The sequence below is a fragment of the Aotus nancymaae genome, unplaced genomic scaffold (assembly GCF_030222135.1).
Source record: "Aotus nancymaae isolate 86718 unplaced genomic scaffold, 86718_ANA_hifiasm-v0.15.2.pri h1tg000007l, whole genome shotgun sequence".
Classification (NCBI taxonomy): Eukaryota; Metazoa; Chordata; class Mammalia; order Primates; family Aotidae; genus Aotus; species Aotus nancymaae.
The window spans coordinates 25,726,709-25,753,933 of NW_026988418.1; the positions used below are offsets into that span (position 1 = coordinate 25,726,709).

Here is a 27,225-nt window from a genome sequence, read left to right on the forward strand (position 1 = left end):
TTAGATTTACTTCCTTTAGATAATATTTTAAATACCTTTAATATTGACTCATTGCTATGGTAATAATTTATAGTTTAAAGAGAATGTTAACTTGCTAGTCAAAGAAGATATAAGAATACAAACATTTCTGCCTTCAGGTAAGAAAATTCATTTTAGTGATCAAAATGCTAGAAAGACTGCTCAACTATCAGTCTCTTAAAGGCAAATAGTTTGTTGTCTTTGTAACACCAGCACCTATCAAAGTTCTTAATACACATTAGATACCCAGGAAATGTTTCTGTTTTACTACACTGGAAGCACTTTATTGGGCTAATTGCTAGTTTAAATTCCCTCATTTGCCCTAAAGAAAATATTGTTGCAAACTAAATTCTCTAATTCTATAAATTCTAAATACGGAAAGCATGAGCAATAAAACTTTCTAGTAGACATTTTGAAGAATTAATACCACTTCAACTTATTAACCTGGTGTTAGCAATAAACATAATTCTTGATATTCAAGTGAATATTCATTTCAATTATATATATGAATAAAGCCAAAAACTGAGGGTGGTAAACATCTGTTAAGTTTTCTTGTAGTTTTTCAGATGTATACTGCATGTTCACATAAACATTTCCTAAAATGTAGGTATAAAATTGCTATAAAACCATTATTTTAAAATTCATCATAAGAACTACTTAGAGCAATCTTACACTGAATTCTCTCACACAGTCAAAGGATTTTTGGCAACATAGTTAAATATTTATAGTTTACTTTTATCAGTGCACAATACTTGTTTTCCTAAAATAAGATCTTCGACCTTGAGATATTTTCTAAAACTTTTAAACACTGAGCTTTGCCTTTAAAATTTGTCTTAATTCTACTAGGTACCTGTAAAATCATACAGCTGAGGTACAGTTTCCATGATAATACCAATCAGAGGTAGATACAACATGGCCACTCGAGCCTTTATCTGGGGGTCAGAGTACCGCGGGTCTGAGTCGTGACTGGAAAGTAAATTGTGTACCATATTGATGACTTTCTTATGCAATCCAAACAGTCTATTTAAAAAGAAGAAAACGAAGAAGAAAAAGAAAGCAGTCAGGCTACATAGATTAGCTAATATTTTTAAAACAAACAGGAAGTCATGGTACTGAATAGATGTTGTTCAATTTCTTACCTTTGTCATGTATTTGCATGCATTCCATTCCTATAAAACATTTCTCATTTTAAAACAAATTACATGTATAAAAATGTAAAAAATGTGTAAAATAAGAATTGAAGAAAAGGAAATGCTATACAAATTCATTTAGAAGTAAATTTGAATATTTTTATATTAACTCCTTATTAGTGTATTTGATGTAAAGAATCTAAGACCACTTATAGTTACATTTTGAAGCTAAACAAGGTAAATTTTAAAATGCTATAAATGTTATTTCATCAAATCAGGTATTTTCACATTTACCAAAAATGAATTATTCCCTTTTTCTGAAAGAAAAATCCCCTACCTAATGGATTATGTAGCCCGCAGGCTGAGGTTGCCTTTGAAATCTGTATTTAAACTGTACTTCTTTGCTAATATACCTCATTTGGGCCCTTACAACATTTTTAGACTCCCAATCCCCCCACCAGTTTCAAGTGGGCTAATACATTAACAAGGGTCACTTTCACATTTTTGTCTCTTCTTAAACTGACAGCACTTTAACTATGGAAACCATTCTAATTTAAAATTCATCTACTCCAACTTCAACTGGCCCTTAATGTTGCATCCAACTGCAGTTTCAGATCTCACTTTCTCTCCTTAAGTCTCTTTCTATCAATCACAACAGAAGACCTTACTTCCAACTTCTCTTAGGAAAGCTGAGATTAGAAAACAGGTAGTCTTCCTCCAGATCCCTTGATTGTATCTGCCATTTTACAAAGCTGTATGTGAAATCTAGATGGGGATTCTTTCTTCTCTCTTCGAGCTCTTTATTCAGAAAGTAGACTTTTTATAGAGGCTTTAAAATGCATGAGAGCAAACAGCTGAGAGAGATAGCCACACACTCTCAGACTACAACATTCAGAAAGAGTCTGCCTGCACTTGGTGCTCTGCCTGCGAGGTGGCACCACTGAGCCTTGCCTGCACCAGCTGACCCAGAAACACAACTGCGACAAGATGATATGCCTCAAGAGTTATGCTCACCTGCATAACCTCTGTGCTGTACCTGCCACAAGAAGTACTGCCACACCCAACACGCTACACCCCACAAAAGGTCAAATAAGGCACCTCCCCTGGCTCCTCCTTCTCCCACTGGGTGGCCTCCTGACCAAACCCCATGGCTCTGGGGCCTCAATAATGTTTCCCATTTATTGACTAGTGGGTAGAGGGAGGGGTGGTGGGCAGAAAGTGTACATTTAAACATTGTCAAGAACCACATCTAGTGAACCTATCTCAGATCTCACTCTCCAGCTCTACTTGACACTTTGTCATCTTACATATTCTCTTCTCAGAATTTTCTCCAGTAGTTCCTACCCTTCCCCAGACTCCCCATCATTATTCTCAAGGCTCAGATTCTGGTCAGTTGCTTTTCACATTCTCCTCTTTGACTTCCTGTATCGCTACTAATGATTGCCAAAGGTATTCCTTATCTCTCAGCAGCTACCATACTCATACTTCAATCTATCTAAACTCTATCTTCATAAAGCCTTTTCATATGTTTACATTGTTCAATCCCATTCAGTTATTAAATATATATTAATGCAAGATCTGTAATATCCTATTCTAGATGTTGGAGATAAGACATTGCCTCTGTTTTTAAGGAGCTCACTTTAGCAAGAGAGAACCACAGACACAAAAATAATAATTCTTCAATACTTCAAAGAATTCTGCAATTCTTTATAAATGCTATAATAACAGAATATAAATCCTCTCATCTTCTAAAGAACTATGTACTACAAAACTAACATTAATCATACTGTACTGTTTTGCAGTCTTTCTAATTATAATGAGAGTCTCTAAAGAGCAAATCTTTGGTTAATTATAGAACATATGCTTGCCACTTAAGGAATTATTCTTGATTACGTAGCAAGCATGTGGATTAAAAGACAAACATTCCTCTCAAGGATCTAAGACAATGCTGCATATAGTATATATACCTCTCAAGACAATAAAATTTAAAGATGAGGTGAGTTTCTTACAATCATTCATTCATCAAATTAATATACATTTCCAAGTGTCCACTTGTGCCAGACACAATACTAAGGCACTGGGAATACAGCACTGAACAAGAAAGACAAGATGCCTGTTCTCATGCTCTCACATGCTCACCATATTCTACTGTGAGAAGTCAGATAATAAGCAAATTTCAGATAAGTGCCTTGTAGAAACTAATACAGGGTTATATGATTGTGACATGGGCAACACAGCTGTTATTTATTTATTTATTTGACAGAGTCTTGCTCTGTCACCCAGGCTGTGGCATGTTAGCTCACAGCAACCTCCACCTCCCAGGTTCAAGCAATTCTCTTGCCTCAGCCTCCTGTGTGGCTGGGATTAGAGGGGTGCACTACTTCGCCCAGGTAATTTCTGTATTTTTAATAGAGACGGGATTTCACCGTATTGGCCAGGACAGTCTCGAACTCCTGACCTCAACTGATCTGCCCACCTCAGCATCCCAAAGTGCTGGGATTACAGGCATGAGCCACCATGCCCAGCTTATTTATTTGTGTGTATATATATATGTATATATTTACTTAATTTTCTTGAGACAGAGTCTTGCTCTGGCACCCAGGCTGGAATACAGTGGTGTGATCACGGCAGTCTCAACCTCTTGGACTTAAGCAACCCTCCCACCTCAGCCTCTTGAGTAGCTGGGACTACAGGCATTCACCATCAGGTCTGGCTAATTTAAAAAAAATTTGGTAGAAACAGGGTCTCACTATGTTGCCCAGGCTGGTTTGAACTCCTGGACTCAAGCAATCCTCCTGCCTCAGCCTCGCAAAGTGCTGGGATTGCAGGCATAAGCCCCTGCACCTGGCCAACATGGCTATAATTTAGGTTGGGTAATCAATGAAAGTCTCACTGAGAAGATGCTCTTTGAACAGATACCTGAAGAACCACAAGCAAGAAATGACTATGTGAACATCTGAGGGCTGTTCCACATTGCTTCAAGAAGAGAAAAATCCAAGTGCAAAGTCCTGAAGGTGGGAATGAGCTTGGTGCATTAGAGAAACAGAAAGTAGGCCAGCCTGGCTAGATCTTAGTATGTGAGGAGGAACAGAGTGGCAGGAGTAAATAAAAGCCACATATATAGGCCCTTAAGTACCTATAAATGGCAGCTATATGCAAGAGTATCTTGTAGTCAGTCATGAGAGGCTCCAGCCTTAGGATAAAGCTGACACTTCCAGCAGAGGTAAGAAATGTAAAGAACTAGAATCATGGTGTCATTGAACTGATGATATTACTGTGCTAAAAATCCTATCTTTCGGGGGTTTGTCTGCTCAGAGCCCTCCTCCCTCTGTATGAGGGAGCAATTTTCTTCTTTCTTTCCTCTTTCTTGGCCATTAAACTTTCTGCTCCTTAAAACCAAAAATAAAAATTAATAAACAATAAAAATCCTATCTTTCTTCCAATTCTAAAATAGTAAATTTCCTTCCTTTCATAAAGCCAGCTGGAAGAAGAATTTTATTTATTGTAACCAAAAACACCTTCATATACCAAGTAAACATATTGAAAGTATAGATTCAAATGAGTGAGCAATACCAGTTATTTTAAAAAGCTAGTATGTTCAGATAAGTTGTTTTTAGAGTGTTTTCCCCCCAAACAATAGATCCCTTTATTTATTTTTTTAGTGACATCACACTCATTTGTCAAATGGCAAAATACAAAAGTGGCAGCAAGCAGGGGTAGAAGGCCCAGAGTTTCACCCATTTAGTTTGCCCTCTCTTATACTTTAAAGTCTGCACACACTGCCCACCCCAATCTACACAGAAACCCATTAAGCCCCTCTTTAGGACCCTATAGTTCTGCAGAACACAGGGTAAAAAGCTACTTCTTTAAAATAGATTCCAAACTTAAGAAGTTGCCATAGTAAAAAACACATGCCTTTCACTTGCAGATCTGGCCTTTCACAATTTATTCAGTATTAACTATGCTCCTGACATACTGTTAAGGACTTGGCATACCTCTTTTATTCATTCAATAAATTTATCAGAAGACCCTTATAAAAACCTGTTTAAAGTATCTCTTTTTGTTCTCTGGAGTTCTTGCATGAGGCTAAACTGAATTATAAACTTATATTATCACTATTACAAAAAAAAAAAATTTAAGTCATTATTACCCAAATAAGTTACGGTCATACTATTAAGATGGGCTTACCCCATATAGGATACTAGACCACAACACATCAAGCTATTTCTTTTTTCTTGAGACAAAGTCTTGCTCCATTGCCCAAGCTGGAGTGCAGTGGTGCAATCTTGGCTCAAATGCAACCTCCACCTCCCGGGTTCAAGCAATTCTCATGCCTCATCCTCACGAGCAGCTGGGATTACAGGCAAACACCACCATGCCTGGCTAACTTTTGTTATGTTTAGTAAAGATAGGGTTTTGCCTTGTTGACCAAGGTGGTCTCGAACTCCTGACCTCAAGTGATCTGCCTGCTTTGGCCTCCCAACATGCTGGGATTACAGGTGTGAGCCACTGCACCCAGCCACATCAAGCTATTTCTAGAAATTCAAATCATCAGGCCAGGCGCAGTGGCTCACCTATAATCCCAGCATGCTGGGAGGTCAAGGCAGGCTGATCACTTGAGGCCAGGAATTGGGAAACTAGCCTGGCCAACATGGCAAAACCCTGCCTCTACTAAAATTACAAAAATTAGCCGGGTGTGGTGGCACACACCTGTAGTCCCAACTACTCAGGAGGCTGAGGCAGAAGAACTGCTTGAGCCTGGGAGGCAGAGGTTGCAGTGAGCTGAGATCATGCCCTGTGGTCCAGCCTGGGTGAGGGTGACAGAGTGAGACCTTGTCTCAAAAAAAAAAAAAAATCACAGCCGGGCGCGGTGGCTCAAGCCTGTAATCCCAGCACTTTGGGAGGCCGAGGCAGGTGGATCACGAGGTCAAGAGATCGAGACCATCCTGGTCAACATGGTGAAACCCCGTCTCTACTAATACAAAAAATTAGCTGGGCACGGTGGCGCATGCCTGTAATCCCAGCTACTCAGGAGGCTGAGGCAGGAGAATTGCCTGAACCCAGGAGGCGGAGGTTGCGGTGAGCCGAGATCGCGCCATTGCACTCCAGCCTGGGTAACAAATGTGAAACTCCGTCTCAAAAAAAAAAAAAAAAATCACCAGACAATATACTTTTCTAACTACATCAATTTCCAAACATCCTTTAAAAATGTATACAACTTTGGAATTTTTTAAAACCTAACAATATTTGTTTATAAGGCAATTTTTGAAATAAAATCCTATACAGTATGATGGCAAATTATAAATTTTTGGCTGGGCGCACTGGCTCACACCTGTAATCTCAGCATTTTGGGAGGCTGAGATGGGTGGATCACCTGAGGTCAGGAATTTGAGACCAGCCAGGACAATATAGTGAAACTACAAAAAGAAAAAAATTAGCTGGATGTGGTGATGTGTGCCTGTAGTCCCAGCTACTCGGGAGACTGAGGCAGGAGAATTGCTTGAATCCGGGAGGCAGAAGTTGCAGTGAGCCGAGATTGTGCCACTGCCCTCCGGCCTGGGTGACAGATCAATACTTTGTCTCAAACAAACAAAACAAAACCAAGACAAATTTTCCTGACAAGGAATCAAATTAAAGACCACTTTCCTCACCTGAAAAGCACTTACTTTATACCAATAAATCTATCTACTAGTATGCTCAATTTATTTTATATTCTATTAAGAAGAAAAAGAATGCTACTAAATGAATCATGATATGCCATTAAGACAAATATATGTCATTCAGCCAGGAAATGCTCATAGAAGTTCTTCTGTTATCTTAGTGCCTACTTTCTCATATTTTGCCTTTCTCAAAATATGAGAAAAAGCCTTTCATAAAACTGATTAACTAGAGAAGCAACATAAGTGAGAAACATAATGAAGAGAGAAGTAGAAAAAGAGTATGAAAGATTATTTTTCTAATCCTTAGGAAATGTGAGTAGAATACTTCTGTCCACTGTTCAAAATCAAACTCATATTCTATAAGGTAAAAACTGGTCTACTCACCCTTCAGCATCAGGGTCTAAAATGACAGCCAGCTCTGTTAACACAAGTCCTGCCAAATAATGCTGTTGGCGGAAAGGCACCGACAATTCAAACATATTTGCGATCTTCTGGTCTTGTACATTTGTAGAAAATCCAGAACTCTGTTGGAGAGTGAGGCAGAACAAGACTATAGTTAACCACTGTTTTGTATTGTTGGTTAACTATTCTTATATAACCACTGTTTTGTATTAGTGGTTAACTATTTCTCATATTGCTCTGTCTGTAGGACGTTTTGTTTGCAGTGCAACAAAACATCCTACAGACAGAGCAATATAAGAAATGAAATATTTTTTCCTAGGGTAGTTCATTTTCTATTACTAACACTGAAGAAAGCAACTGCTCAGACTTTTGGGATAGGAAACTATGATGAGATTATTAATTACTTTATTACAGAAATTAATCATTGAAAATTTAATTATTTTCCATTTCTTTTTTCACATATAATTTCCTATATATTTTCTCATTCATTCTCTTAGTCACTTGATGTTTCAATATCACACTCTGATGGAAAAAAAGAGGCAACTAAATCCAAATGACATAGTATGCACTCACCTCAAAGTACAAGAGAAATATTCATAGTTACGGCAATTGATTTCCAGAGAAATTCTAAACACCAGTACAGTTGTTTTTCACAGAATATAGTATCTCTGGGAAATTACCATCATTTTGTTGTCTAATGAGTTTTTTTTAATGTTTTAATAATGTAAAATATTATAGTATTCTCCAAGATACAGTCCATATTCAGGACTCTGGGGTTTCTTAGAGCAATAACAGATTTCACATTTCCCTATGGCGAAATCATCTCCTAATAAAAATTTAAAACTCTTCTTAGCCTTTCAAAAAAAGAGTGATATCTCTGTTATCTAGTAGAATGTGAAAATTATGTAGCTAGCTGAGAAAGTAGGCACTAAGATAACAGAAGAACTTCTATGAGCATTTCCTGGCTGAATCAGATGTTCAGTAAGGAGTTACTTACAAACAAATATGTTTCCTTAAGGGTTTTAGCAATCATATTTATGCTTAATCTGTTTTTGTGTAGCTACATTTTTGGCAAAGGATTAAGAAAGAAAGAAAAAGTCCAGCCTCATCCACTACATTGAGGGTGTGCTAGCCAGATTGAACAGCTTGTGGAAAAATAGGATCCAGAAGATTTTTTACAAAGATAAAATGAAAAGTTGTGGGTACTCTTTGATGTTTTCTAATCCTTCTAACTGAAATTTAACTTTTGTTTTTTAAATCAGGCATATGAGATATCATCTACAGAACCCTATTCAGGAATTAAATATACTGAAAACAAAATGAAGAAGTACTAATATTAACTTTCACTTTAGAAATTAAGAACTTAAAGAAAGTAGCCTCCTTGCCTCAGGAATAATAAAGTAGAAAGAGTGTTTCACTGGACAAAGGAAGATACGGGCTTCTCTGATACTAAAAACCACAAAATCTCTTAATCTCAACTTATAAAAGAAGACATACATATTAACTGTTACAATAATACTTTTCCATCTGTAGAGAACCTACTAGCTGTTGAAGTGCCAACCACTGAAACACCTATCAATTTTCATCTAGTTTCCTTTAGGGTTTCTGGATACAAGAGAGTTAAGCAGGGCTTTGTTATGCCTTCACTGCAATTTGACTTCTCTGTTCAATTAATCTTCACCCCTTCCTTCCCTTCACAGGTATGGATCTCTAAAAAATATCTTGCTTAAGACTCATTCTTGGTGTCTGCTTCAAGAGAACCCAACTTGTGTAAACATCTAAATTTGTGAGTTTATTTAGGTGAATTCATTCACATGTGCGTAATAAATCTGTGAAAGGAATACAAAACAGTGGTTAAGAATTTGGGCTCTAGAATAAAGCCTTGGTTCAAAGCCTGGCTCTGACACTTTTTACTCAGTGGCCTTTCTGTGTTTCTGTTTTTCCTAATCTACAAAATGGGTATAATAATAGACTTGCCTTCTATTCTGAGGATTAAACGAGTTAATACTTACAAAGCACTCAGAACTGAGCCTATCATATAGCTATTACTCAATTCATTTGTTTTACATTCTTCTTCACAAAGGTGACTTTAAAAATACGTGTGTTCACACAATTTGCATACCTGAGATGTTGCAGAAGAAACAGAAGGTGATGGAGATGCAGGTGGAGTAAGTAAGCTACAGGGTAAGTTTAATGTAACATAGTGCTCATGACTGCAGATGATTCGCAGAAAATCCAGCCTCAAAGACACCAGAACGCTCGGATTCGGTAATGAGTAAAGCTTTGAAGACACCTTGTAAGCATTGCATAAGAGAACACCAGTTAAATCTATTATTTCTTTAATACTAATACCAGAATGGCGAATTAGAATTAAATAGTAGTACTTGGTATCCAGTTTGGGTTTTGTGGCTTAAATAATAGTATCACCTTCTTCCAGAGTTGCTGCTAAAATTAAAAATTTAAAACCATAAGATTTACTATATAAATACATATCTGATTAACCTAAAAGCCACATTCTTGTATTTCCAATATAGCATCAATATTTCTACTTCTCAAAAAACAGGAAAAACATATACCACCAAAATAACTTCATACTACTTTCTTAAAAGAAATTATCAATTCTATTTATAATTTGTTTTCTCAGCTACATCATAAGCTACTTGAGAAGACATACTATAAACTGATTTAATAGTTTTAGTATCCCTACAGCTTAGCTCAATGTTTGGCAAATACAGGCCAGTGTTTAAAGAATAAAGACAGGACAAGTTCTGGTAGTATTAGTACATAAAGTTTTGGGGAAAAAGTAAAAATGATACATATAGTGTTGCAAGTATTTCTCTGTGGGTGAGTGCCCATGCATAGTTTTAACTTTTCTATTAGAAGAAACAAACAATAAAGGCATCTAATAGAATATTCAAAATTCTAAATATTAGACTACCAAGTAGAACTCTAGACTATTTCCCCAAAACTAATCTGCAGAACAGCTGTGAGGTGCTTCACAAGGACTGTGTGCTCCTCACCCCCACCACCATGAGAAGTTTGAACTTCTCAATAATTCTGGAATGGGACTCAGAGATCTGTATATTTTAAAAGCGCCTTTAAAAGGTAATTCTGAAAGGCCTATACAGCTTACTACCAAAGTGGCCCAGCAGAACCATTAACTAATGTTTTCCAGAAGGCAGACTTCACTAATCAGTTGATAAAAATTTTAAAACAAAATCAGCTATGTGTGGAAAAGTTCCAGGATGCTTTTAATTTAGTAAAGTCAAGATAATGAATAACATTTGGCAAATGGGTAAACATCTGTCCATAATTTCAAACTCTACAATTTCCAGGGTTGGATTAGGAGGAATATGCAGCAAAATGTAGCTGCTTTAAAAATCACTCAAGATACAAAGTCCACTCCATATAAATGCTGCACTTATATGATATCTTGAGACTGTGTTACATTACTATTGACTTGATGGTATAATCCAAAATAGGAATTAAAGAGTCACAAGTAGGCCTGTATAACTCAAGGAAATACTGGCTGTACTGACAGCAGCTTGCCACCATCCTTGTGTCTTGATAAAACAAATATAATTTATTTTTGCCTTGCTAATAAAAATATGTTACTTTAGGCTACTTTTTGTTTTAACATCAGTATATGAATGTGCTCTTGAAGGTCTTTTAGCTCTAACTTTGAAAAGAACTAATATAGTATTTAAACTATTTGATTACTAATAATTCCTATGTATTACCTGTTTATAGCAGGACTTTATAAGGCTAAAAACAAATCCTCTGTCCATAACAGACAATAGATCATTGAGAAAGAATGCAAGGCTTGTATTGAGTCTCTCAACCATTTCTGTGTCCTGTGAAACAGAATATAAAACAAAAACAAATTAAACTACAATAGTTTAATCTGAGCTTGAAAGAGAGATAAGTGGGGGAAAAGTTATCATTACCTTCTGAAATCGTGAAACTATATCACTAGCAATCGTGCTGACAAGAGCTGCAATGTCATCCATGAAACGTTCTGGAAAACGACTTTTCCTTGGAGCATCAAGTTTATCATTAAAGTATAAATGATGTACCATGCTCTTTACCTGAAAAAAAAGATATAAATTATCAGTTTAACTTCCTATGAATATAATTAACAATTACAACTCTAAACACTTGGACTATTTTAAAAATACGGCATGTAATTTAATAGATGACTGAAATACTTTTAGCTTCTTAAATATTTTTTAAAGTTCCCTATGATGTTTTGTATTTGCCAAAAAATTTTTTAAAAAAACAAACACAATACAACTCCATCACCATATTACCTTCAAAAAATTATCCTGGCTAACAATAGGACAAAAAATTCTGTGTATGTCAACAAAAAAGAAATTTCAACCTTAAAGATTTTTTTTTGAGACAGTTTCACTCTTGTTGCCCAGGTTGGAGTGCAATGATGCGATCTTGACTCACTGCAACCTCCGCCTCCCAGGTACAAGAGATTCTCCTGTCTCAGTCTCCCAAGTAGTTCGGATTTCAGGCATGCGCCACCATGCCCAGCTAATTTTTTGGTATTTAGTAGAGATGGGGTTTCACCATGTTAGTCAGGCTGGTCGCGAACTCCTGACCTCAGGTGATCCACCAGCCTCAGCCTCCCAAAGTGCTGGGATTACAGGCATTTGCCACCGTGCATGGCCCCAAGTTTTGTTTTTTGTTTTGTTTTTAAAGAAACAGGGTCTCACCCTGTCACACAGGCTGAAGTGCAGTGGCATGATCATAGCTCACTGCAGCCTCCAACTCCTGGTCTCAAGTGATCCACCTGCCTCAGCCTCCAGAGTAGCTAGAATTACAGGTGCACACTACCATGCCCAGCTAATTTTTAAATTTTTTATAGAGACAGGGTCTGGCTATGTTGTCCAGGCTGGTCTCAAACTCCTGACCTCAAGTGATCCTTCTGCCTCAGCTTCTCAAAATGTTGGGATTACAGTCATGTAATCTACCACATCCAGTCTAAAAAAAATTTAATTAAATTTTTCCAAGACTCAATAATTTTGCCATTCCAAAGCTCCCAAACTGTAAGCTTTGAAAGGTTAGAAACCCTGTCTTCACTATAGTGTCCTCAGTAGCTAATACATAGATGATGGCATACAGTAAGAATACAATAAATATTTGAGGACTATATTGTATTGTATTTGTATTGAATATTGTACAGATTCTTTATTATAACACTGTGGTAACAGTAATAAAGAATTTTAAACTTTAAATTCAGGTAAATTGAAGGTAAAGTCCTATACTGAACATAGAGCACAGCCAAGTTTTAAATTGCAGTCTTTTGATGATTTTGTATTTTAGAAACCTAAACATATATGTAAGACTATTAAAAAACAGTTGAAATTACAATTTTTACCTTACAAGAGAAGCACATGAATTATAAATTTAAGGTTTATTTTCTGGGAAAAAAAATGAGTTGTCACTTATATATAGTTCCTGATTTATTTCTTCTGTAGATTATTAAATCTCTAGAAGAAATGTTTTCTTACCCATAATATATGTAACATTCAATGCTGAGAACCACCCTATGACATACTTTGGAAGATTCTTTTCTGTTTTTCCATTTTGGTTGTTTTGTTTTACATTTTTTAAACATACTTCTTCTTTGGGAGAAAAAGTTTCAGTGATTTCAGCTTTCTAGAGGCTGAACAGGAAGGTGAAGAAGACAGTCCCAAGTGCTGGAATGCCTGAGTTTGAATCACAGTCCTGCTACTTACAAGCTGTGCATATTAAGACATGTTAACCTATCTGTGCTTTAGTAATACCTAGGCCACATGGCAGTACTAGCATATTGTGCCCACTTAATAAATGTTTGTTGCCTTTGTTTACATATGTGTATGTTTACATATACAAGTTTATATGTACAGGTGACCCTTGAACAGCACGGGTTTGAACTGCATGAGTCCACTTATATGTGGGTTTTCTCTCACCTGTGCCTCTCCTGAGACAGCAAAACCCACCCCTCCTCTTCAGCCTACTCAATGTAAAGACAATAAGAATGGAGACATTTATGATGATCCACTTCCAATTAACGAATAGCAAATATATTTTCTCTTCCTTATAATTTTCTTAATAACATTTTCTTTTCACCATTCTAAGAACCCAATATATAATACAAATAACATACGAAATATGATTATGTTATCAGTAAGGCATTTGGTCAACAGTAGACTATTAAGTAGTTAAGTTTTGGGTGAGTCGAAAGTTATATGCAGATTTTGACTGTGTGGGGGAGTTCATTCTCCTAAACCCCATGTTGTTCAAGGGTCAATTGTTCATATATATGTATTTATTAATTAAAATATTAATTCACTCATTTTAAAAAGTATCATTTATTTGATTAAGCAAAAAGTACTTAAAAAAAAATAAAAGAGACAGGATCTTGCTCTGTCATCCATGCTGGAGTACACTGGTGATCATAGCTCACTGCAGCCTCAAACTCCTGGGCTCAAGCAAGCTCCCTCCTCAGCCTCCCAAGTAGATGGAACTACAAGTGTGTGCCACCAGGCCTAGCTAATTTAAAAAAAATTTTTTTGGTAGATATGGGCTTTTGCTGTATTGCTCAGGCTGGTCTCAAACTCCTGATCTCAAGTGATCCTCCTGCCTCAGCTTTCTAAAGTGCGGGGATTACAGGTGTGAGCCACTGCACCCAGCCAGTACTGTTGTGTTTTTTATTGGCTGTAACTGGCATTTCCCTAAGAGTTTACTAGCCATAATAATGGCAGTGGGTATCTATAAAGCTTTTTTTATCTTTGGTATAAAATCTACAATACTGTCATTATACACTTGCATGCATAATGACTAGCAAAGAATGTATCACAAGTTTTCTTTGAAAAGACAGCTAGTTTATACATCCATCCCTGAGAAAACAGAGTTAAAATGAGCCTCACTCTTTATAATTCCACCTAAACTGTGCTGAGTGTCCACAGTGTTTATTTAGAAATGTAACACATGTAATTTTGTCTTGAAGGCACATATAAAAGCATAAGATGTGCAATAGAAAAAGATTTCTAAGATAACAAATGAGCTAGCATAAAATTGTTCACTAATAGAAAAAATATTAAAGAACGTGCTCAGTTTTTGCTCACCATTAACTCAAAAAAGAACCAGGCTTGTTGCAAAGCTGATTCCCGAACGCTGCCACTGCAAACAACCCACTGCAAAGCCAGCTCCTCATGAAAAAGCTATCCAGAAGTAAATCCAAAGTTATTATCAAAGTCAAATCTGCTGATAACATAAACCAAATAATAATGCAAATACAAATGAAGATATAATGCGAATAAGCAAAATAAAGCACGTGAACCATTCAATGATGCATTGAAGACACCCATTAACGAAACGGCTATTTATGCATGTAAGACAGTGGTATGTGGAACAGCTGAAAAAATTACATGTTATCTTGCTGTAAAATGTAATTTTAAAAGGACAGGTAGAAGATAGCCTCCTAAATTGTACCTGCAAACAGAAACTAGACTAAAAACTTACAGTAATACCTTGTTTGTGACTTAAGTACACTTTTTAACATACGCAAATACACACATGAATTTTGCTGGTACAATTTAGGAAATACATTTTAAAATTTAAACTTTGCTATGAGGCTTAATTTTCAAGTTTTCAGTTAAGGTATTTTTTTAAAAAAACAGCAGAAGATTTCTGCCTTATAATGGATAGGCATACAAAGCATTTGCAAAGTAGTGTATATTAATATGAAAAAGGACTAACAAAACTGTGCATATGGGAAGCAAATCAACATATCTTACTAAGAGTGACAATTTTTCTAACTCATCTTCCTTTCCCTGGAGATTTAAAACACAAAACAGAAGCAGTTACAGAAATAGAATTAAAAGTTGATACATTTTTTTGGTACTAAAATTTAATGATCAAATTTGAATTCACTAAATTCTAAAAACAGTCAATCCCAAAGATATAAACATTAACATAATGTAAAAGAGTCTACACTGCCGAGGTATGCCCCAAAAGGCATCAGACAAGCAATGCTTGCTCAGATATATTTTTAAGCTCAATGCAATTACTGTAAATATCTCATCCTGCCTATGTAAATAAACCTTACATCTATTTAATTGGTGAAATTATTTTCCCCCTCTATTAATTGTCTTCGTATGAATCTACCTTTTTAGTTGGTAAGCGTCCCGTTAATGTTTGTAAGAAACTTGACGTCTCTGTGTGCGAAGACATACGATTACAACTTCGATCCATAGCCTATGGAGTGAAGATGAATGAATGACGAGATAACATTAACGTTTGCAGTGGATGATTTTGCAGCTGACGGATTATGCACAAGTTTAAAATAGAGTTTTATTATGGTTTCAAAAACCACCTATTTTATTGCTCTCATTTTCACCATTTTAAGCTGCTTTAATGACAATGCATAAGTAGTATCAAAATGGCTTCTATATATTTTTGGTCTTTAAAAAAACATGAGTATTTCAATGATTATATAATATTCAGAGTGCTGCAAAGAATGAAACTTTTATCTGTGTGATCTATACACATGCACATATCTAGTAAAAATATATATAAAGTAAAAACATACTTCTCAACTGATCTCAGACCAAAAAAGAAATCAATAATTTTATATTAAATAAAGAAAACAAAAAGTTTGGAATAATTTATCTCACTTTTTCATTATTATCAGAAACTTCTATTCAGGTTTGTCATATACTAAATCAAACATAAATCACTTAACAATATTAGAAATGGAATTAAAAATTTTCTTTAAGAAGAGAATTTTCCTTCAAAGCCAACACAGATGAGAAGTATATTTTGAGGTACCATGCAGTATTAGCTATCAAGCAACTAGTCTTAAAAAAGCAAAACTAATTCAGCTAAGGTATAACAAATTTCATACTTTGCAACACAGTACAAATTAAAATGGATTTTTGCTTCTGGTATTGAATCTTATAGCATGGAATCATATACTGTTCACATTTAATTTCAACTTATTGCCAGTCTTTCTATTCAGTGACTATGAAGAAAATAACAAGATAGTAAATGTTAAATGAAAATGATATAATAGTTACACTTTTAACCAAAAGCAAATAGAAAACTGATGGGGTTTTTTTCTCCACATAAAAAATTTAAAAATTGCTATTAAAGATGTGCTACCCCTAAAGAAGAAACTGTTATAAAAGCCATCAATTGCATAAGCAGCAGGCACTGAAATATTGATAGGGTGTGTAAGAAAGAAAGAAGGCAGAGACAGGAAATAGGAAAGAAGAACATTACTGACGCAATTGGTGGTATTCATGCATAGTAGTTGGAAAATGTGCTAAGTAAACAAAAATACACACTTTTTAATGATTAAAAAAAGCAAGCCACTGAAATCATAGTATATACTAAGAAGTAATGTTCTAAAGGGAAACATCAGCAGCCAATAAAGAAACCTCTAATATAAACACCACCTGTGTTGATTCTGCACTTGGACTGGGGTTGGATCCCCATGGGGCAGCTTTTGGACCACCAGTGTTAACCCAGGAATTGGAGCGATCTAAACCCTAAGCATATAATAGAAAGCAGTTGGAAAGGAAAGAAATATTACATGTTGCATGCTATAAATTATTCTTAAAGAAATTCAGATCTTCTATTGCAAACATGTTTTTAATTAGTACTGTTAAAGCAACCAAAATTTGTAGGCACCTATAGAGTATTAGTTCATCGAAATTATCTTATTATACAACACAATTTAAAAAAATCACTAAGGCCATTAAGTACAGCATTTAAAGGTAATTTTTCTTTATGTAAAGGGATACTCTCGAAGTACCAATAACTAATGTTCCCACAGCACCACACCCCCAAACTTTCTTTAAATATAGTACAAGTTAGCAACAGATAATTTCCTCTGTATCTAACTGAGGTTTAAAGGAAAAAAAGGAAGAAAAACATTCCATTCTTTGCTATAAACTTTAATTTCATTCCATCTCTCATCAACTGAAAACTATGCAGTGATATATACTCCATAATTCTATTTGACTTTGCCACCACCTTCACTCTCTTTTAGGGACAGACAGGAGAAATTAAGTAAGAACTTCAGAAAAAAATGATACCTAATATTTACTCCTTCCTAATAATGTATTTTGGGTTGCATTTGTAATTAAACACAATGGGTTACTATTTTTTAAATAAATATTATAAGGAAAAATATTATGCTGGCGCTGTCTATAGGAATTATATCTTCATCATTATCTTCATCAATTTAAAATTTCTTCAATACGCTACTAAAGTATATGTCCAGAAGTGAATTATTTTATCTTTGTCTGAGAGGGTTACTGTGATTCCAGGTGAAGGAAACAGAGGCTTTACTTCTATTTCCTCAAACTGACTGATCATCAGAATCACTTGAAAAGCTTTATAAAATTCAGATCCTGGACTCTATCTCCATAAATCTGATTCAGCAATTTGGACTGGGAACTTGAGAATCTAATAATTGGAACTGGAGCAAGTTGTAAAAGATTTTTAAAGAATTATTAGGGTAAGCATAGCAAAGACAACTGAAGACAAGCTGACGTACATATATCAGGGCATGAGTGCGGACCCAAACCAGAAAGCACCAAAGGAACAACAGGTAAAAGTAAAGAGTTGGAACAATTGTAATCAACTCTGTCTAGACATTAGTGTCATTTGGGAAGCTTAACAACAACAGTAACACAACAAATGTGCAGTGCCCTACCTTAAAACAATTAAATGAGAATTGTTGTGAATAGAGCCCAGACATCAGTATTTTTTAAATACTTCAAAAGAGGTTTTTAAAAAGAAAAGAAAGAAAAACTGCAACTCTCAAGGGCTTAGGTTTTAGAAGAATATTTCCTCTACTTTTTCTCATTTTTTTCCCAAATATATAGAGAAGTTGAAATGATGGCACAATAATCACCCATTTCTCATCATTTTTGACGCTGAATGTCTAATACAGGAGTTAAGGTTCCAATCCAGGCTCTCCTGCTTACTAGCTGTAAAATCTAAGATAAATTACTCAACCTTTTTTTTTTTCAGTTTATTATCTATAAAATAAAAATGATGACAGTGTTTCCCTTCATATGGTAAGAATCAAATAATGGAAGTAAATTACTAAGTGCAATGCCCTGAATATACTAAACTCTCAAAAACAGTTTTTATAAAATTTTCCATGCGCATTTTTCTTAAAATGCTTTCTATCAAAGTAAATTAGACAGTATCAAAATACTAGTAAAATTAGGCAATCAGATTTGTTTTAAATATCCACCTTCTCAGAACCCCATTACAATACTTCAAGTAAAAGCAAACCAAAAGACATATGTTTTTCAGATAGTTTTCATTCGTCTCCAAAATTATGTCTAAGGCCAAAATTATGTCTTCTTTGTATAAAAGTGTAAAGTTCTTCCTGTCATATTCAATTTTTACAGTCACTACTCATGTTACAAAAATAATAAAGCATGAGCATTTGATTTTGGCAAAATTATAACTAACTGTCCTCTTTTCTCCCATGAACTTCCACAAAAAGAATAACGACTTTGCTGTACTCTTAAATTCACTTAACTCATTGTTTAATTTCCTTTAAAACTACAATATATGATAATTGCTAATGTGAGAATAAAACTCTTTGTGGTATGAATTATAGTCATACAGAAAAGTGACATTCTGAGCAGTTAGAATTATAGCAAAGCTAACTATTTAAAGAAAACTTGTAACCAGTTGTTAGGCAAAACAAGTAACTTCCATAATTCAGGCATTATAAAGCTAAGAATTCTATCAAACAGCCCGTATTTAAGCAAATTCATCACTTATACTTAATAACTTTATGTTACTGATTTCAAACAAACATAGAACAGACTAATCAAATGTGTGCCCATGTATATGTAAGTGTGGGATTTCTTTTTTTGCCAAATCCTAGTAACACTATTAATTTTTTCCCTTACATATAGATAAGATCCCAGCTCAAGGCACATACTGTATTTGATTTGACATCAACTTGTGCTATATTACAAAGATTTTGCTTCATATCCACAAGTCCTCAGCATACTGCCTAGCATATAGTAAGCTCTCAGTGTTTGAGAAATTAAAAAAAAATAGACGATATATGAGAAAGAAACATATCAATGCAAAATTCCACTGGCATTTGATTAAAAGCAATAAAGTTCAGACCTGATGTAACTATGTACTTACAAAACTGAATGTTAAAAGACTATTGCTAGAACTAAGAAAGCAGAGCTAGTTTTAGCAACATAAATATGAAGAAGTCTCACAAATATTTTTACATTTACATTACAGCCACTGGAGTAATCAAAACCTGTTCATGTTATATAAATATTCTTAAATTTTAGGAGTTCTATATTTTATACTGGGGAATAAAATATAACCGAAATTTTCATAAAGTCAATTCTCTGCAGATCTTTAAATATATAATTAATCCCAACAGTAAGAGGGCAAACAAAAGCATAATTCAGTTCTTAAAAAGGTGATTTAGTGCTGGGGTATTTACTCATACTAACATTTCATCAGTGGATCAATATGTACTGAGCACCTTGAATAAGCTAGACATTACAGACACTTTGGAACAAATATTCCCTGCCATCATGAAACTTAGACTCTGGTAAAGAAAGATAAACACTTAAAAAAAATTAATTCATATGCTGTGAGACAAAAAAAAAAAAAAAGACAAAAAACAAAATAATGGGATTTGAAGTCCTACATCCAAAGATGAGGACACAGCCCCTGGTTACACATTTACATAAGATAATCAGAGTCAACCTCACTGGGAAGGTGGCCTTCAGAGTAAAGACTTAAAGGACTGACAAAGTAAGTCATTAGAGGATTGTGCTCAGAGGAATGACATAATGACTTAATTTTTGTGTGTGTCCTAAGTTTTTTAAAGCAACATTCTGGTTGCTATGTTGTGAACAGAGTGTAGGGTAGAAGTACAGAAAGCACCTTTAAAGCCAGTACATTAATTCTAGGAGAGATGAATGGTAGCTGAGACCAAGATGGTAGTAATGAAGATGTTAAGAAGCATCTCCTCTACCTTTCATATATATCCAAATCTGAACAAAACAATTTAGAAAAAGCAGTTAAGTTTAGAACTCCAGAGAGAATATATAATTGTGGAAATATAGTTGTGGGAGTCATTAGCATAACATGTATGTGGTATTTAAAGCCATGGAAACTGATAAGCTCACCAAGGTAGTAAGTGTAGAGAGAAGACAAGAAAAGAGAAATAAGGATGGAGACCTGGAACACATCCAGATAAAGAGATCAGAAAAGGAAAAATCCACAAAGAAGACTGAAAAGGTATAATCAGTAAACCAAGAAGGAAATCAACAGTGTAGTACCCTGGAAGCCAAATAAATAAATCTCAGAGGAAAAAAAATTTAACTGTGTCAAAAGCTGCTGGCAGGTAAAAGTAAGCTGAGTTCTGAAAATTAACTACTGGATTTAGCAACATGAAGGGTGCTGGTGACATTAACAAAGACAGCTTTGGTGGAAAATGGGAGGAATATTTGACTGAAGTAAAGACGATGGGAGTAAAAGAACTGCAGACAGCAAGTACAGAAAATTCTTAAGGAATTCTACTACAAAAGGTAGCAGAGAAAGAGCAAAGAAGGCAGTAGTTGAAATATTAGAGAAGAATTATTATTTTTAATTTTTGTGGGTACATAGTAGGCATATGTATTTATAATTTTGTGTGTACATAGTAGGCATATGTGAGATATTTTGATAAAAGTATATCATGTATAATAATCACATCAGGATGAGTTGGGTATCCATCACCTCAACATTTATCCTTTGTGATACAAAGAATCAAATTATACACTTCTAATTATTTATAACTAAATATATAATAAACATTATTTACTTATTTAATTGTACAAATCACCCTGTTGTGCCATCAAATACTAGATTTTATTCACTCTCTCTATTTTTCTGTACCCATTAACTATCTCCATTTCCCTTCCGACCCCGACTGCCCCTTCCGAGCCTTTGGTAACTATCATACTACTCTCTATCTCCATGAGTTCAACTGTTTTAATTTTTAGCTTCTACAAATAAGTGAGAACATGTGAAGTCTGTCTTTCTGTGACTGGTTTATTTCACTTAACCTAACAATCTCCATTTCTATCCTTGTTGTTGCAAATGACAGGATCTCATTCTTTTTTTAATGGGTGAATAGTACTCCATTGTATATATGTACCACACTTTGTTTACCCATTCATCTGTTGATGGACACTTAGATTGCTTTCAAACGAGAGGAATTATTTTTTCAAAATGAGATAAATATTAGCATGCCTGTATGTGGATGGGAATGATTCAGTATTCGGGGAGAAACTGGTGATGTAGAAGAGACATAGAAAAACTGGTGGAGTGTAGATCCTGAGCAGGTGAAACTGGATGAAAGCTTGAGTGACAGAGATGAATTTAGAAAACTGAATAGCTCATCTATTCATTTTTAATACAGAAGAGTATTAGGCAGTAGATAGTAGATGGTAATAGGTAGCTAGATATGATGGTAAAAGTTTATCCAGTTTTCTTCCAATGGTTTCAGCTGTCTCAATGAAATAGAAGATAAAGTGAGAAAAGGAATGAGGGGAGAGGTGTTAGGGGGTTTGAAGTAACAAAAGAAGGAATAAAATCATTTCCTGGGAGAACAGGAAAGTGATGGAGATAAAGAAATACAGTATAATTGCCTGATAGCATTAAGGGCTCTCTTGAGGTTGATTTCAAATAAGACCAATAACCATGATATTTTTAAAGACATGTTTAGCTGCACAGATGCTGACATGGCATAGGCAGTCAATTGAGTTTAACTATGGTTTCAGATTTGGGAAAGATAAGGGAACCGAGGTTTGATTACAATGAGAATAATCTTTTTTCTTTTCTTTTTTTTTTTTTTTGAAACAGAGTTTCACTCTTGTTGCCCAGGCTGGAGTGCAATGGCGTGATCTCAGCATCCTGCAACCTCTGCCTCCTGGGTTCAAGTGATTCTCCTGTCTCAGCCTTCCGAGTAGCTGGGATTACAGGCACCTGCCACCACATCTGGCTAATTTTTTTTTGTATTTTTAGTAAAGACAGGGTTTCACCATGTTGGCCAGGCTGGTTTTAAACTCCTGACCTCAGGTAATCCACCCGCCTCAGCCTCCCAAAGTGCTAGGATTACATGCGTGAGCCACCACATCCAACCTGATAGAAATAATTATAACAATTGCCCACAGACATTAAGCTGGCTAAGGAAGAAGAGAGAACATTAAGGGGGTGAGGCATGGTAAAAACAATGGAGGATCAAGATTAGAGATTGCAAAGGAGTAGAAATTGTTAGGTTGGGGTACTACAGAGAAAAACAGGAGATAGAGAACAAAACACATGAAATTGAGATTATGGTAATGACAAGACTGCAGGAGTGTCCAATCTTTTGGCTTCCCTGGGCCACATTGGAAGAAGAATTCTCTTGGGCATCACATAAAATACACTAACATTAACGATAGCTGATGAGTGTTTAAAAAAAAAAATCCTAACAAACTCATAATGTTTTAAGAAAGTTTACAAATTTGTGCTGATCTGCATTCAAAGCTGTCCTGATGCATGTGGCCTGCAGGTCACAGGTTGAACAAGCTTGATATAAAGTAAGACTATGGCTGAGTTGGGGTGGAAAACAAGATTACTAAGGAAGAGTTTCTTGAACTGTCAGGTCAATAAAATAAGAAAAAATGAAGGGTAACTATAAATAAACTTTAGATTCCTTGTAATTTTGAGATAAAATTATGCACCATTATTATTAAGGATTACAACTAAATGATAACCCAATATGAAGGTAGCTATCAAAAATTTTGCAGTAAAAAGAAAACAACATAAAAACCACTTAAGCAATTCTCATCTTGCAATGGCTTTCTCAGCAATTACCTTGTATTTATTTATTTGTATATATTTGTATATATATTTTAAAAATCATTGATCCATTTAAAGAACATCTTGAAAAAGGCAAAAAAATCATTATATATATTGGCCTCTTTGTTCTAAATCTTGAGTTTATAATCTATCAACTGTATAAGAAATAACTCTAGAATTATGCTAAATGAGTCCTAATGCAAATCTTAAAAAAATTAAGAGACGTTTTTAAAGTAGAACCTTAAGGAAATGCTGTCTATAGCAACTTTTCTATAGAAAAATTCCTGAAAATCCAAAAATCAAATTCATTCTACTGAAGAACTATGCAGTATATAAATATTCAGTATATAAATAATGCTAAGTACTACATGTATTACAATAAAATATAATCAAGAATGAAAACAAGGATGAAAAACCTGAGTTATTTTCTTAAACATGGAAATATGTGTGTGTGTGTGGAGCAGGGAAGCTTTCTCTTTTTGCAGCTGCCACAGTACTCTGGTTACTCTGCAATATCCCTTATAAATAACTCTGAGCATCATTCTCTCTAGGAGTTTACAAAAAGGGAAAATTATTTAATTACAGAAATATTTATATGGATCTTTAAGTTACTGAAACCCACGTTTTATTATTTAAATTATAAGACAGCAAAGTATATTTTTGATCTGTAAGAATAAATTAATTAACGAGCAATGCTTAATACGAATGAACATTCATTATGTAAATTTATTAATTAGAAGTTTCTATACAAACTATATATATTTCTGTAACTTTATAAGGCATAGTTAGTTCCTGCCGTTTTTGATTAATGTTCAAGTATTTCACCTAACAAACAAACCCAATCAAATCTTTAAATGTTCTATTATAGTTTAGACTAAAAGTTAAACATAGACCCTAGAACCTATTTATTAATCATTAATTCTTCCTCACATAAAAACTAATAGATTAAACTGCCAAAGAAAAGTTGGCTATCCTTCTGTAAGAATGACATCTTCCTCTTTTCCAATAGCAAAAAAAAAGTTTGAAATAGTCTGGTCAAAACACAGCATGATATGATTTCTTGGCCTCAGTCTTCCTGTATTTTTATCTAACTTGTTTAAACTCTGAGTTGTTTTGTACTTTACATTTAGAAAGGTAATAACTATTTGTTCTGTGGGTATATTCTGTGGGAATGAAAAGATAAATGCCTGGAATAAAATATAGCTGGATCTTACACTACCTGGCCTTTCCCTTATTTTCCGGCATAATCACTAAACATCATTAAATAAATCATAGTTTTCTAATCCTGGTGCGCCTTACATAGGGTTTCATGTGAAATGTGGCTCTATTATCAACCAAGGTTAATCACTGTTCTTGATTTTTTTTGGAGAAGAGGATCTCATGATTTAACGATGACATCTATCTTCTACGTATCAGTCACACAGGTCTCTTTTAATTCTATATTAAGTCAATCTAGCCATTTTTCACATGATAGAGTATCAGACCAACAACAGTAAGTTATATGTGACTAGTGATCCCAGACAAATTTTAGAAATTTTAGTGTAGTAGTTTGTAACAGCAAGCATATTTAATAGAAAAACAAAACAGTGTTAGTAAACTGATAGAACAAAAACGTACAATTCCTTGCTAATTTCTAACTTACATACATTTCAAAATTCAGAATAAATTAAAACAACTGGATATTTCTTGATGGTTCACAAAACAAAAACCAAATTTACAGATGCATGTCTTCAGTTTACCTTACTCCCGATGATTGACCGAACTTCATCATCTGGTGACGTGGGAGTCCCAGATATATCTGGATTGCTATTACTAAGGCTTCGAGAACGATTTAAATTAAGGCTTGCAGGTCTCACAGCAGATCTAGCCATTGTGGCATAATGCACTGATCCTCCCAAACCCCCAGGACCTAGAATTGCATATGAAATAGCACATAATTAAAGCAAATTATCAGGAAAATATCTGAAAAATATCTCTGCCACTTTAAGAAATTCCACAAAGATCATAATTTGCTTTGGTTTCTAAACAAAAAATATTATACTCTTTTTAATTTTTTTAAAAGGCAGGGTCTTCTAAATAAAACATACTATACTTTCTTTTTTTTTAAGAGGCAAGGGCCTTTTTTTCTTAAGAGGCAGCACTGGAGTGCAGCACTGAGACCACAGTTCACTATAAACTTGGACTCCTGGACTCAAGCAATCCTCCCACCTCAGCCTCCTGAGTAGCTAGGACTACAGGCACACACCACCATGCGCAGCTAAATTTCTCTCTCTCTCTTTTTTTTTTTTTTAGAGATGGGGTCTTGCTATGTTGCCCAAGCTGGTCTTGAACTCCTGGACTCAAGCAATCCTCCTCTCTTGGCCTCCCGAAGCACTGGGAAATTTTTTTTAGAAAGAAAGAAAATAAAAACACTCAAGAACTAATGATTGCTGTACAAAGATATTCTATTTTACAGTAGTTTACAAAACCATATGAACTGTAAATAAAATCATTATCTCTTCAGTGTTTCTCTGTATATTACAGATACAATAAAAACCAAAACTAATAGGAAACACACATACACACACACACACACACACACACACACACTCTCTCTCTCTCTCTCTCTTTCACTTCAGTATATTTGGTATTTAGGAACCAAGATGCTCCAGCTGGTATCTCTTCCTTTTTTCCCACCTCTCCTACTCTGCCCCTTGACAGTCACTAGTGAGAGCACCAATTTATTGCTAACACCTCTTATATTAAACCATGTTTTATTTCTCTACCTTCATTATTGCTAACATCCTTTAAGTGACAGCATTTTATTTCTCAATCTTCATCAGTGACAATGTGAGTAACAAAATAGTATCTTTATTATATACATATAAAAACTAAAGATAATTTTAAGATCCTAAGTGATATAAAAAAGCAAAGACTCCCTTTTTGTCTGACTAAAATCAAGCCTAATATCATCTTCCAATCTGTCTTTTATCTTTAAAAGACGGGATCTCACTCTGTTGCCCAGGTTGGAGTGCACTGGCAAGATCATTGCTCACTCTGCCCTATGAACACAAAAATATCCAGCAATCACAGTGATAATCTATCTTCATATCTTCATCTTTCTGAATGTCATATTTGCAAATGATATTAATACATACCTATTACCTAATTAATTAATGCAATCTTTCAGGTCAGCATGTTAAAAAAAGATGTTTTGTACAATCTGTAGAATTCTAATAGTGTACTGAATAAAAGAGTAAATGGAGGAGCACTGTAGATATTACATAATCACTCACACACATGTCAAGTGATAAAATTTTAAAAATCAAGATAGGAAATTATAAACCATTGCTTTTCTTTTTTCAATTAAGTAAAGAAAATAAATTGGGCTAAAACTTAAAATCCTGTTACTATTATGTCTAGTTTTCATAATGAATGTCACAATTATTAGTCACCATTACCAATATTAACATTCCCAATAGCTGATAAAGGGCACTTACCATTATCATCAGTGTCATAGAGACAAATATGTGAGTTGAGGCTCCAACACTCAGAAAGGTTATATTATTTCACTGACCACGAACAGATCAGAACTTTTCTAAAGAACAATCTTTTATATCATTGTAGGTTTGAAAGGGTTTTACCGAGCCACTACATTTCTTCTTTAATGCCTTACAGCATTCTAGCTGACAAAAGTAAGATTCTATTTTCCTTGTCTTTTTTATTTTTAAAAGACAGGATCTCACTCTGTTTCCCAGGCTGGAGTGCACTGGTAATATCATAGCTCCCTCTGGCCTCGAATTCCTGGGCTCATGAGATCCTCCCGCCTCAGCCTCTTAAACAGCTAGGATTACAGGGGCAAGCAATTCCTTATCTTAACAAGGAATAATAACATGCTTCCCAAGACAAAGTTATTTTCAAGGTTCATTTTCAAAATTTATTTCAACCAATAACTCTAAAGAAAACTGTATTAAAAAAAATGATGCCTAAAAATGTAACTGATTTATCTCTTTAACTTCAGCACCTAAGCATAGTGGATGGTACTTAGCAGGTGTTCAATAAATGTTTGCTACTGAATAAATGCATCACAGTATGGACTACAAAATTATCTCAATACTGAGATGAATACATAATTT

General features: G+C 34.8%; 1 protein-coding gene across 15 annotated transcripts in view; it reads right to left on the reverse strand.

Moving 5' to 3' along the window:
* DOCK7 (dedicator of cytokinesis 7) overlaps nucleotides 1-27,225 on the reverse strand; it is a 235,753-nt gene that overhangs the window by 71,127 nt on the left and 137,401 nt on the right. For 7 of the 15 annotated variants that reach the window (XM_064372425.1, XM_012442615.3, XM_012442614.3 and 4 more), the window contains 10 exons: nucleotides 24,850-25,019; nucleotides 16,666-16,758; nucleotides 15,374-15,463; nucleotides 15,004-15,039; nucleotides 14,332-14,427; nucleotides 11,158-11,298; nucleotides 10,951-11,064; nucleotides 9,333-9,503; nucleotides 7,193-7,332; nucleotides 869-1,038 (listed from right to left, as the gene is read on the reverse strand). In XM_064372425.1, the coding sequence (XP_064228495.1) occupies nucleotides 869-1,038; nucleotides 7,193-7,332; nucleotides 9,333-9,503; nucleotides 10,951-11,064; nucleotides 11,158-11,298; nucleotides 14,332-14,427; nucleotides 15,004-15,039; nucleotides 15,374-15,463; nucleotides 16,666-16,758; nucleotides 24,850-25,019 (1,221 nt within the window). The remainder of the gene's footprint in view (nucleotides 1-868; nucleotides 1,039-7,192; nucleotides 7,333-9,332; nucleotides 9,504-10,950; nucleotides 11,065-11,157; nucleotides 11,299-14,331; nucleotides 14,428-15,003; nucleotides 15,040-15,373; nucleotides 15,464-16,665; nucleotides 16,759-24,849; nucleotides 25,020-27,225) is intronic. The other 8 variants (XM_012442624.3, XM_012442623.3, XM_012442622.3 and 5 more) reach the window with 3 other exon arrangements.